Source organism: Galleria mellonella, unplaced genomic scaffold, assembly GCF_026898425.1.
Source record: "Galleria mellonella isolate WM207_F2 unplaced genomic scaffold, CSIRO_AGI_GalMel_v1 utg223, whole genome shotgun sequence".
NCBI classification, from domain to species: Eukaryota; Metazoa; Arthropoda; class Insecta; order Lepidoptera; family Pyralidae; genus Galleria; species Galleria mellonella.
Window position 1 is genome coordinate 4,277,985 of NW_026442042.1, and position 13,612 is coordinate 4,291,596.

The 13,612-nt window shown below is 28.8% G+C and overlaps 2 protein-coding genes across 3 annotated transcripts; one reads left to right on the forward strand and one right to left on the reverse strand.

The window, feature by feature from the left end:
- The first annotated feature begins 5 nt into the window (after positions 1-5).
- Positions 6-4,086, forward strand: LOC113517458 (probable nuclear transport factor 2). Of its 2 annotated transcripts, XM_031912328.2 has the most exons (5): positions 6-301; positions 832-903; positions 1,464-1,562; positions 1,644-1,778; positions 3,566-3,705. In XM_031912328.2, the coding sequence occupies exons 1-4, from the start codon at positions 194-196 to the stop codon at positions 1,752-1,754; spliced, it is 390 nt and encodes a 129-aa protein (XP_031768188.1). In that variant the 5' UTR covers positions 6-193; the 3' UTR covers positions 1,755-1,778; positions 3,566-3,705. The 2 variants fall into 2 exon arrangements, with proteins under 2 accessions (XP_031768188.1, XP_026757925.1); XM_026902124.3 differs by lacking the exon at positions 1,644-1,778 and having other exon boundaries at positions 45-301; positions 3,566-4,086.
- Positions 4,087-4,528: 442 nt separating this feature from the next.
- On the reverse strand, positions 4,529-11,535 carry LOC113517397 (uncharacterized). The gene is made up of 7 exons (XM_026902056.3): positions 11,231-11,535; positions 10,872-11,011; positions 10,135-10,294; positions 8,530-8,748; positions 7,091-7,249; positions 6,588-6,722; positions 4,529-6,461 (listed from the first exon to the last, which is right to left on the reverse strand). The coding sequence occupies exons 1-7, from the start codon at positions 11,369-11,371 to the stop codon at positions 6,303-6,305; spliced, it is 1,113 nt and encodes a 370-aa protein (XP_026757857.1). The 5' UTR covers positions 11,372-11,535; the 3' UTR covers positions 4,529-6,302.
- Positions 11,536-13,612: the final 2,077 nt, after the last annotated feature.

A 13,612-nucleotide genomic window follows, 5' to 3' on the forward strand; every position in this document is an offset into this window, starting at 1 on the left:
CTAGCTTTTATATTGTGGCGATAAATTCTGTCGTCTTTTTATGTATGTTTGTCAAATTTTATTTTTGGAGAGCAACACTGGTGGCAATTTACCATTTTCTCGTGTGATGTGTTCGGGTATTTTATACCTGTATTTTATCGTAAATTCTGTTTCTTCGTCGTTTTAGTAATATTTGAACATAAAACACATCTAAATGGCGCTTAACCCACAGTACGATGCTATCGGAAAAGGATTCGTACAGCAATATTACACATTGTTCGACGATCCGGCACAACGACCAAATCTGGCAAATATGTACAACGTGAGTTATTTTATACATAACAGATCGTTATAATGCTTTTAATATGCATATAATATATTTCCTAGGACTTTATGAAATTAGAATCGACCTAATTTTATTTTATAGGTTAACTTCAGGCTCCCGCCGAAAAATATACTAACATTTTGCTTTGTCTCTTATTAGGAAAGTTTCGACCATTATAACTAGCTCGCAATAACTAACATCCTAGAATCAACGTGTAGGAGCTTTCGTTTCATTGTTTGTCATATTTGGTATTGAATTATGGAATAGGTATAATTTAAAAGCTAGAACTTTAATAAATTTGTTTAGTTGCTTTTAACTACTTTCTCAGTACCAACTTGTGTTATTATACTGTGAGTAAACTCTCAGTATTGTAAAATTGCATCAGCTTATATCTTGAAATGTTTCAAGTCATAAAATAAATAAATGAACCATGATTAATTGTCTCAAAATAAAAATGAGTCATGTAATATGAGGTTATGCCTAACTATCCAATAGGCATATTTTTAATGCTACTAATTTTATTTTAGGTGGAGACCTCTTTTATGACGTTTGAAGGAGTGCAACTACAAGGTGCTGTAAAAATTATGGAAAAATTAAATGTATGTATTAATTTCTTAATGCAAGTAACTTGGATTAACAAATTTAAATTAAGAGAACATTTTATTTATGATTAGATATTTGTTAATTTACATAAATGAAAAATTGTTACAATTGTTAAAATTTGAAAAACATTAATATTTAAAGATATTATATATTAATATTTTTTTTAGTTTGGATTAGTTTTAAACCCGATTTGCACAATAGTTAGTTACCAGAACATAGAATATTTTATTCTAAGTCTACACTATTTTATTTTAATATTGCCTTTAATATAGATATTATCAATTTATTAATCCACAACCTCAGTGGTATGTTAATTTACATGTTGTTTTGCATGAATTCTCAGGTTTAATTGTCATTTGGGAAATAAACTACTTATATATTAGCTTAGGTCAAAGCATTTTGGGTTAGGCCCTCAGATGTATGAAGTTTGATTCCTTTTAACAGCTTTAGATGTTTTCAAATTATTGTACAATAATTACAATATGAAAACTAATAAACGTTGTCTATTATTATTATTAGTTTCAAAAATAATTTCAGCACAACATAACTATTTCAGGGATTGACATTTCAAAAAATTGGTAGATTAATAACTTCTGTGGATTCACAACCTATGTTTGATGGTGGAGTGTTAATTAATGTCCTCGGGAGGTTGCAGGTATGTTTAAAGTACTATACAACAAAATAAGATTTTGTCTTGTTAATGCTATATATAATGTTATTGTTACATTTGTAACAGACAGATGATGATCAGCCACATGCTTATCTACAAACATTTGTTCTGAAGCCAATAGGAACCTCATTTTATGTAGAACACGATATATTCCGGCTGGCACTTCATGATGTTTAAATATAATTTTGTCCATCAGTCAAAGTAAGAAAGCATTGATTAGTACGCAGTTTAAAGAACACTTTCCTTTCAGTCATCTGATGAACATATCAGCAATAAGTTCTGAATTATCATGTTTTGAATATTCTGGATATGCTAAAGGCATTGGACTACTAGTTGTTCCTTACACTGTGGATTAGTGTTTTACTTCAGCACTGTAACTCATACACCTTCACTGTGTCTATGATATTGTTAACCATTAACATATATTTTAAAAAACTGTATTCTCACTAAAGTGACTTTAACTTATAAAATATTGAGTTGCTTGCATTATATATCAGGATAGTCTCTAAAAATAAAACTAATTATACAAAAGGTGAGATGATATAGTGATGTTTGTATCATTTCATTTTTTGTAACAATGCATGGATTATAATTATAAATGATTTTGTATATTCATGTTCAGTTTGATTGATGGCATAATAGCAAATTATTATTATATGGACAATATCATCATTATATTACGAAATATAAATAAATATACATTTATACCTTCATAATTATATATTATTTGTTATGTAAACTTCATGGAATCTGGTCATCAATCATTGAAACTTTCTGTTTGGCTTTTTTAATGTCAATAATATTCTATATCACATATTGGACTATGAAGTACCTGTGTGCTGTGATGATGGAAACAGAAAAAAAATGTTTCTCCTAAGTTTCTTTAGTACAATTAACAGTTTTTAAATATACAAGAAAAAAAATTGTAGATATGAAATCATACATTTTCATATCCATAATTCAAATTTTCTTCACGTAAAAATATTAAAGTTATTGTGATAATTATGAAATTATTTTCTGAAATTTTATACTATGATTTATATTACTGTAAAATTTATTCACTACTTACCAAGTGTTTTCAATGTGAAAACATAATTAAGACTCTGTTTAAAAAAATTTATTAGGTTCATAAGAAATTAAGAGACCTACATATTTAATTGCTTGATTTACATGATTTCTCTTTATTTCATGTAAACATCATATTTAAAATTTATCAAATAGTTATGGATAATTATGCACACTGCAAGGAAAGTAATAACTTCATAATTATACCTCAATTGCATTTCAGTAGCTCACAGGTGAATTTTACTTTTGGTATAATATTGTTATTGGCATTAGAAAAGTCTCACTTTCTTGATTTATGATATATTGCTTGCCTATTATCCTTTAAAACTATATAATTCTGGCAAATGTTATTTTTTTGTACTTGTAATCCATAAAACTAAAAAAATCTGAATGTGTAAGCACTGCTTCTAACTTTATTAATATAAATTTTGCATCAAAACCAAAGACATTCTTGTAATTATATGTAAGTATATACATATATACTTACATTGTCATTTTCCTTGCTTCTTCTGAGGTGCCATTTAAACGTATAACGAAAGTATTATGTTGTGAACCACCAAGGAATAGTTCTAGTCTGTTAAATTTAGTTCATGCACTCCGGTGTTTGGAAAAATTATTTAATAAATAATCTGTAGTATAAAACTGAAATTATAATTTTAGAAATAGAGAATGGTTCTCTAGTGCAAAAAAAAATACATGCGAATTTATAAACTTCTATTGGAAAGTAAAAAAAAATTAAACATGTGACGAGAGCTAAATCTCGTAGATATAGTACAGTAGTTGTTCATATGGTGTCAGAAATTTAGCATTCAAATGTCATATTTGAATCTATCAAATATATATCACATGCACTTAATAAAATAAAATACTAATGCATATGAATATAAAATTTGTTCAATAATGGTAATTGTATTATGTTGCAGTGTGACGACGACCCTCCACATCCATACATGCAGACCTTTGTACTGAAGCCACTTGGAGATTCATTCTTTGTCCAGCATGACATATTCCGCCTCGGCATTCATGACGTAGCTTAACTTCCAAATAAATCACAACTTCAATAATAACGAACAAGGTCGTACATAAGTACTTGGTATGAACCACAAGCTATAACAAATCTTGTTTTGGTTATCTAGGTATAAGTAATATGCAATCAATTGCCTATTTGTAAATTCTAATTATTATATGACAATTGTGGTTTAGGCAACAACTATTACAAGGTTGATGGGTATAGATCTCATTTGTTTTTATTAACAAGTAATGCATTTCATTATTTAAGTATCTTGCTTTACCTATTGATGTTGCAATAGTTTGTTTGCTCTGAGGCTACTTTCATTTTGGTATTTGTTTGGGCTTGAAATTACTAAAATTGCTATAGTTATAGTAATGGCAATTTTTTTCTCAGTTACATGTATACATTTTATAATACATATAATTTTTTAAATTGTTGTTTTGTTTTTCCATCTCATTTTAAATATTGATAAAGAATTTTAATAATTTTTCAGGACTATCAAGTCTATAGGTTAGATTGCATTAAAAAAGTTTTGGTTTTTCTCAGAATGTCCAATGATACATGAAAGTCAGGCTGCTACTGCCCGCTTATAATTGAGGCTTACACATTCACATAATAATAATTTGATCTTTAATACATATCTATTAAGTAATGTTTTCACGGCTGAACCATATATATCACGTGTGATTAAACTGCTGACCTAATTTTCATGAAATTTGACAATTAAATGGAAATCTCAAGAATTAGGCTATGTATGTCTTATATGCGAATTTGAAACAAGAATTATTTTTCAACACTAGCAACTGTGTTGATATTACAGATTCTTTTATTACTGAAAGGTAAAATAAATTTGATTAAAAAAATACACAAAATATAGATGCTAAGACAATCATGTATTAAGTTATAAATAGTCAAAAATTAACAAAAGAACCACTGAAAACAGGTACATGTTTACCAATCTCAGAATTTAAGACTTTCTCCTCCTTTTAAATCCTTAGATACTACGAACACTTAACAAGTTTACTTTGCATGCACTACTATACGAATTACACACCGGGTCCCGCCACTGCGCGGACCAAACTTGTCTAAGTGAATGACTAGGTTGCAAAAGTGATACTCTCATTGCGAGGCTGACATGGACGCTTCAACTGAATGTATTCCTGACTCCTGTCTAATATCGCAGGTCTTGTGTATTTAGCAGTTTTCTATTATTTGACGTTACCCACATTTTTAATTACAAGAAATTCAGGCTTCCTCATTATTAAAATACTATAAACTAGTTACAAATAGTATATTTTTTTAACTATTATTGCTTACGAAAAGCATTTTCTGTTAAAATGAGAATAATCTTATCTTACAAATATATTAAACGGAGCGGATTTAATTTATTATTGTAGACCAATTGTAAAATTTAAATATAATGGAAAAGCGATAATATTACGTTTTCCAAATGGCTAAGGAAACACCACATTAGATAACGCCTATGAGGTGATGAAGACTACAAAGCAGAGATCAAATTAAACATGGCAAGACCGCATTGGTCACTTTTACATAACGATAATTTTTGTACATTTTAGCCTCTGATTGACAGTACTGTTCCATGACATCCATAAAGTAAATATAATAAACACAACCAACGATTAATATTTTGTCATAGCATCAAGTTAGTTACATTTCACAACACAAGGAATATTGATAAGCTAACAGAGATAAGTATTTAAAGTATAGAAGCTGTCGGTTCTCCTGTCTACACCCACATGAAGCAGTATGATAGTCTCCTATGACTGCATGAAATAATAATCTACACTGCTATATTTTTGAATTTATATTTCTTTCTTTGCTTATGGTTAAACTATTAAAATAACTTTCAATTTGGCATAGTATCATAAACTATTCATTAATCAAACATTAATTTTAGATTATTATTATTATTATCTAAATGCGTATCATGTCAAATGATGTCGGAAAACATTAAGTCAATATATGAAAAGTAATTAATTATCAACTTTTAACTATTCTTCTTCTCTAATAAAGTAACATTTTAGAGCTTGGAAATAAAATTTTACTCTGTTAGCTTATAAAACAATTTTATATTATAGTATTATCTGTTTATAAAGATGGATGTAACAGAACAGTGCCACAATGTATCTATCAGTTTTCTTTTCTGCACGCATATCAATAGCAATATTATAAATAAACATTTTTATCGATATCACTCGTAATTTTTTTTTTTATGCGAGAAAATGTAATAATTTCGCAATGGCATGCCTGAGTTTGAAATCTCTCAAAAATAATATTGAAATCACAACCTATCAAAGTATAAAGGTACAATTTTTGATTTTTCAAGGTTAGCAAATGTAAAATATAATACTGGATTAGTAAGGCTCTTGATGTTTCTAAGTGCCTAGAATTATGGTTTTATTGAGAGATAATTCAGTTATCAAATAATGTAATCACATAACATGTAAAACTTCTAGCAATTTATAAGACGTGAAGATTGAGCTGTCTGATAAAGAAACACCGTCAAGCATAAGATTATGACAAATTAAGAAAGAGCTTGTAAAAAAATTGGGTAAAATTCGATGGACTAGGAATACTCAACTAGAGATAGCAAACTCAGGCCAATCGCATGAGATACGCCGTTGTGTTTACGAGCCTCCTTTTTTGCGTCCGCGCGAGCCGGGGAGCGCGACCCCGCGCAGGGAACGCATAGCCATCGCCCTGTTGAAGTGACGTTGGGTCTTGTGTTCTTCTACATCACCACCACTGTCCACTGAAGACAGAATTACTAGGAGTACTCCCATCACCTGAAATGAAGGTTTTGTTTGATTGAATGATTTTTCATTTATTTTAAATGAGTCTTTTGATTTTGTCCCCAATAGGATAATACTAAACAAATAATAATTAATTAAAAGTTAATAATAGGATCATACCAAACAAACAATAATTAGAAGCGTATAAACGTGAACCGATGCTTCTGGTATGTTCTCGATATCTTTCAAAGCTGCCAGTGCTGGTTCAAAATCTGGTCTCAAGTCGAGAGTGTGTCTCAGATGCACAGCAGCTTCCTGAAAAGAGAAAATATAATTCAACATAATTATTATGATTTATGAAGAGGATAAATTGAATTAGATATTCAATTTCTACCCAACGTGTTGCTATTTTTTTCTAAATTTACAAGAATTTTTTCTATATTATTGATAGGGGATTTAACTTAAACCATATAGGTATACTGAATCAAAGGTATTCTTTAAGAATCTAGAATTGGTTGAACTAATTTATTTAAAACATATAAAAACGATTCTGATTATTAAGTGATACAAAAAATGTAATGGAATTCATCAGAACAAGCAAACAAGATTTTATACATAGTAATATTTCCTTACTATTTTTACCCTCAATGATGGAAAAACATTAAATTTATTTGTAAATTCACCTGGTAATGTCCATATGCTTTTAATATTTCTCCAAGAGTGAAATACTGTTGCCACGCACTGCGGTCAGGTGGTTGTACTTCCAATGAACGCCGCGTCAGGTAGATGGCGTCGTCAAGATATTGCAGTGTGAACAGTACTCGTGCCAAGTTCAGCAGCACCTATATTTTCAGGTGATTTTTAAGTATTATATATCGACATCGTACATAGTATTTGAAAAAGTAGTGAAAACTAAAATGATTAATTTTTTGCATAAATAATCATTATAATAGTTTCTACATAATTTAAGATTGACTTTCATATAAAAAAAACAGATTCCAATTGTGGCAAAGTTATTTTGATTTAAAAACTAAATTACTGAATAGATTTTGATAAAATTGTTATGGGACTAATCTGCGAGTATATCGTTTCAGATAAAAAAAGAATTATTCACATCGGTAACACACATCGGAATTACGAGATAACAAATATAAAAAAAAATTCAACCAAATTGAGGCCCTTTTTTTTAAGTCTGTTAAAAATGTATGATAATAATAAAACATTAATTCAAATTAAAACCCTATGCCAAGTTTGGTCCAAATTAACCACCAGCTGAAACCTTAACATATTAATCGCCATAGTAACTTTCTTAGATAATTTAGTTAAAAATGTATCAAGGAAACTTAATGTATCACAGAATTTTTTTTTGCCAAAATTCCCAGAAAAGCACTATTTTTTATGTCACACATAGGTGACTTTACTTTTTTCAACTGAAACAATATACCATTATTCGCCTTCTACCAAATCGCGTATGTCAGACATATATGTCTGATATGGCTCATGTAGAACATCTTAGCTTCAGACACATATGACTGACATGGCGATTAACGTGTTAAGGAACGGATGATGATTTATGTAAAGAGCATAGGACAATATTAGACATGCCTCCTTTTCCATGGGAAACATTCCAATGAGTTTGCAAGTTGACTAAAAAAATCAGTACTTCATTTTCAGAATCTATTGGAATGTTATGTTTTTTTTTTTATTTAATTATCATACATAAATGCATTTAAAAAAATTGGATTTTTAATACCACTTAAACCTCTTGGGCTTGTGTGTGATACTTTACATTCGGTTCTCAAATATCACTATTTACATTAATATTCTGCTGTTTTACCAAGGTTGAACAGTAAATAAGCTCTCAGTTTAAATTTTATGTTTTTGACAGTGATATTGTTTCGCAAGTCGGTAGGTAGAGAATTTATTAATCGCGGTATAAGGTAGGCGCTCGTTCGCTCGCCATAGTAATTTTTTGCTCGAGTAGTGACTAGCTTGTTTTGCGCGGCGGAGCGAGTATGTATAGCATGATTTATTTTTGTTTGAATTTCCTGTTTAAAGAAATGTACTTGTAAATTATAATTGTATATTTAATGAATATCTATGTTACACAACAATAACTTACTTCGGCATTATAAGGCGACACTGCAAGGGCACGTCTGAAACACTCAATTGACTGTCGAGTGTCTCCTTTAATTCTCCAGAAATTGCCTATCTGATTGTACAATTGTACAGACTTTGGTTTTTCTCTCTTGGCTTTTTTCAGTCGTTTTTCAAGTGCATTTATATCTAGCTCTGTCACACCATTTTTGTATGATTTTTTCTTTGTAAATATGAGAGCAACCTACAATAATTAACCATAAATTAATACATTTATAGTATACTAGCGACCCACCCCGGCTTTGCAGGGCTACATATTACATCACATCACATTAGAAACCTTTAAAATTATCAGTGTTTCTCTACTGTATTATGCATGTATTATACATATAAACCTTTCTCTTGAATCACTCTATCTATTAAAAAAAAAACCGCTTCAAAATCTGTTGCGTAGTTTTAATGATTTAAGCATACATAGGGACGGACAGACAGCAACAGTGACTTTGTTTTATACTATGTAGTGATTTATTCTATTATTTTAAAAGTGAAAGTTTTAAAGGTTGGATGTTTAAATATTTGTTACTAGCAATATACTACAGCTTTGCACGCTTGAATTAATAAGTACATAAACTATGCTATGTGTTAAGTTACAATATAACCTATCTATGTATTACATTTTATTTATATCCGTTCAGTAGTTTTACAAATTTTCACATTTATAATAATTGGATGATAAATGGTAGAGCTAATTTAAATGAAATATGAATTATATCCTAGCCAGATATCACATGGGTAAGTAGGCCATATATGTAGGGTCTTATAACTTTCCCAAAAAGTTCAATATGAAGTGGGTATAATTTTTTAGGCAATTTTAGAGGTCATTTATACAATTGCATAGATTGTTATACATTTCTATATTTACTTCTCTGATATATATGATAATTATTATGGCGGTATTTTGTGTGTTTATGGGTAAGTAGAACTCTTTTACCTATTCCTGAGTGAAGCAGCAAGATATGTGTTGTATTTAAAGGGTAGACTGATGTAAGCAAGAGTCTTGGAGTTTTAATACTGGCTATTAACATTGATGTTTTTAGAAAAAGTCTTGTTATATTTTTTCATTAAATTGAGAACATAAATACATTTATTATTCTATTGTGCTCTTTTATATTAAAGAGATTATGTTCTGATGAATACTATGACAATACCCATACCAGATTGTTAATTCAAAGAAGCATATTACTACAACCAAGAGTAAGCAAAGACAATTCACAACACCCAGTAAGTGAATAAGTCTAATTTAAATCAGTGTTTGTATTGAAAATGAGATAATGTATGAATAATAATTATATGTGCAGTACTTATATTCAAATGTGTGTTGCATGATTTAAATAAATCATTGTTATAGTAAAACTAAGTAGCATACTGCACAAGACATTAGATACCAATCTTCATATTGCCAGTTACAACACATAACATAGTTTCAATATTACAGTAATTACATTTTTTAATGACATAAACAATTTTAGAATATGGGTTTCATATTTTCTTATTGACAGTTATTAATTAATTGCTAAGTATTTAATCATAGTATTTTTCTGCTATATCTTTATGGGTAGTTAGATATTACCTGTGGTTCAGGCACATTGGGATGCCTGTGTCGTCTTGCTACACCAACCAAATTGTCATAATATGTAAAGTTCACAGCTTTTCCACAGTCTAAATATTCATCATCAGGATCACCGTTTGTTTCTGTTGGTGTAGTCTCATCACCACTCTCTGTGCCAGCTCTGAAATATTATAAATGTAACTAATTAGATTAATACTCAACATATGACAGAATGTTACAAAGTGAATATTTTTTATTTCTTTTTATTAGTACATTTAAAAGGTTTTAAAAAAAAAATACAATTTATTTTTATTTCTTGTCTTTTTGTTAGATTGTGTGAATAACAATAATATAAATAATAAATTAAGAGATGCCAACTATTGAAGTATTTCTTGGCTTTATTGTAATGGCTGAGATGATAATGATGAGGATTGTAATTATAATAATAAAATCTTTATTTAAAGTGAAATTAATAAATACCACATACAATATATAAATAAAATGTTTTCTTGGTATTTCAATATGTATTGTGATACCCATGCACCTCACTGATGTAATTCCTGATGTGATTCTATTTCTGAGGGCTAGGGTGTTGTCACAATATTCTGTAAGTTCACTACCTTACATTATAATAATATAATAAAGGTTTTACTAACTTTAATAACACTATTAATACAATATCCATTCATATAGTGGGAATAAACAAAAATGTAAATATTTAGATAACACAATTTCATGAATTATGAATGATTGATTACCTTTGTTGTTCATACATTTGGCAGTCTGTACAAAACATATCAAAGCCATGTTTTGTCCAAGTGTTACCATAGTAAACAGTAGACGTAATTATATTAAAAATTGAGTCTTCTTTGGTCATTTTTGGCTTATCAGAGTCATCCTAAAACAAAATTTTAAATTAGGGTTAAGAAATTCAACTTTCTCTTTTAATTCAAATCAATTTTATATTTAATTTAAATAATAGTCTTAAAAAATGTGGTATAAACCTATAAATTCATGGTAATCGGGATATTAATGTCTAGCATATTGAACGAAGCTATACATATATACAATGATTTATCAAAGTGTTTTGTGACATAATTTTTAAAAGTTTACTGACCTGGGATAATGTAGATCCATCTACAATTTGATCTTCGTCCACATTTAGTTTCCAAATATTTGAAGTACGAGAATTAGTGACGATAATTTGAAAAGAAAATATATACAAGACTAAACAAGTCAAGTATGGCGAGTCCCACATTTTGACTATTCAAATAGGAGAAAAACATGAACACAGCGTTCTCAAATATTTTATTTCTACTACTTTCACACAAAATTAATTGATCAAGTAATTTAAGAAAAATACAATATTCACAATAATTGCAAGCTAGCAATTAGATCACAGAATGGATCACACATATACAGAATTATTGACAAATGACAGATGACAGATCAAGATATTGTCTAAGAATAAGGAATTACAAAATCTTTGGATATTATACTAAAATCCTAAAAACAAATTAAAAACATAAATTAATGAAAAGTACATATAATTCTTTGCTCAGTATGTCTGTAAAGTGGACAACGAATTAAAAAGAGGTAACTTTATAAAAAATACAGGTTCTCAAACTGTTTATTGATATTTAAGTTCGAGTCAAATTTTTTCCATAATAAAATCTATCTAAACTTATGATAGTCCTGAGACTACCTAAACTTAATAGTATTAATAAAGAAATATGTCTTTTGAAAATAAAATGAAGAATTTTACTACTAAGTATTTTGTAGTCATTATAATTATGCAGGCGTTGGTAGTAAACAATTTTAATCCTTAGATTTAAGAATACTTATATAAATCGATTTAGATATCTATGATATATTCTAAAATTAATACTAAATTTTTAAATAAAATTATATATATAGAGTTATGTTTAAAAAAGAAACTGAATATTAACAAGTTGTACTGTTAATCTATGTAACACAGTATGTTTAAAGTAGTATCCTTAATCTATGGTTGTACAGCATACTTTTGACATTACTTATTTCAAGCGGCATAGACAAAATATTATTACCTTTCATGTTTTTAAAGTTTAACATAAATTTTTTAGGCATCGTCAGTCTTGTGTAAATTCTATATTAGCTATTAATGTATGGATTTGGTCAGGAAACATCATACCAACGTTTAGTTAATGTTGTATAAAATAGTTTATATATATTTAAGAATTACTTTATTTTTACTAAAAAATATTCATCGGAACATGAAATTTGACATAAAATTTATATATTTCTTTTATAACATAATTCGTGTTTCTATATAATTATAATTTGCTTGTTTCTATTTCGATTGTTGTGTAGATCGTTTTACGTATTTTGTATGAAGTTTGCACTGTTATCCCTTGTTTGTATTCTCTTTGGATATAGTCTCTGTAATCTGAACTAATCTGTGATGTTTAATGTTATTACATCATCTATTTAGTTTAGCGATGGGCCAACTCGTATAGTTTTGAATTCGAATAAACCGAATTGAAATGGTGGCTGATTCGAATCGCAGCTCGAATCAGCTCGCATTCACTTCGTATGGAGTTAATATTGCAGTTGAATACGAACTCAGTAGGTCGGGTACTTAACTCGCTTTAGATTTAAATCGTTGATAGCGCGAACTCGCGGGTTTCAATCAATTCGAATAAAATATACTAGCGTAACGTAGTAAACACTCAGAATTCATATTATCAACCTATTTTAGTTATAGAACAGTTTTGTTCTTTACTTTCAAGCTATTAATTTAAAAGAAAAATACAAAACACTAATATTTAAAATATAGGTTTTTTTATTTTTAACCACTTCTAAAAAAGGAGGTGGTTCTCAATTCGACTACTATTATGTTTTTTTATATGTTTGTTACGTGATTACTCCGTCAATTGTAGACCAATTTTGAAAATAATTTTTTTATCGGAAGGGGTATTATCTTGAGGTGGTCCCATTGTCACCATGTCAGGATCTGATGATGGGATCCCAGGGAAATCGAGGGCAACTCTCTATACTTTATAGACACCTACAATATTTTTCATGTACTTTCTAAAACTATTCAGATATTTGCGTCTGGTAGTCATTATCTCATGTTAACTGATAATGGGAGGTACAACTCCTTAACGGTTAGGAGTTAAGAGGTAATTTCTGAAATATTAGGCACGTTTAGATCGTTAGTAGTATTTTTTCAAGTAATATTCAGATGAGCTGATGATGAAGTACAACTCCTTAACGGTTAGGAATTAAGGGATAATTCTTTAAATATTATAGGCAATCGTTATCGCAAAAAAGATTATGAAAATTCTTTTTTTGTCACCAAGTCAGAATCTGGATCCCATGAAAATTGAGGGAAATCCTCAAAATTTGTAATGTAAATATAAAATATACTAAAAATGGAAAAATAAATAAATTTGAAATAAAATCAACAGACTTCAAAAAAAAAAAAAAACAAAACGTAAAACATACAAAAAATAAAAAA

Excerpts from the sequence above, each read along its gene's own strand:
- LOC113517458 (XM_026902124.3), top strand. The coding sequence starts at position 194 with ATGGCGCTTAACCCACAGTACGATGCTATCGGAAAAGGATTCGTACAG. Across the intron at positions 904-1,463 it reads AAATTATGGAAAAATTAAAT|GGATTGACATTTCAAAAAAT; the intron begins GTATGTATTAAT and ends TAACTATTTCAG. Across the intron at positions 1,563-3,565 it reads ATGTCCTCGGGAGGTTGCAG|TGTGACGACGACCCTCCACA; the intron begins GTATGTTTAAAG and ends ATTATGTTGCAG.
- LOC113517397 (XM_026902056.3), bottom strand. The coding sequence starts at position 11,371 with ATGTGGGACTCGCCATACTTGACTTGTTTAGTCTTGTATATATTTTCT. Across the intron at positions 6,723-7,090 it reads AAGCATATGGACATTACCAG|GAAGCTGCTGTGCATCTGAG; the intron begins GTGAATTTACAA and ends TTCTCTTTTCAG. Across the intron at positions 6,462-6,587 it reads TTCTAATTATTGTTTGTTTG|GTGATGGGAGTACTCCTAGT; the intron begins GTATGATCCTAT and ends CCTTCATTTCAG.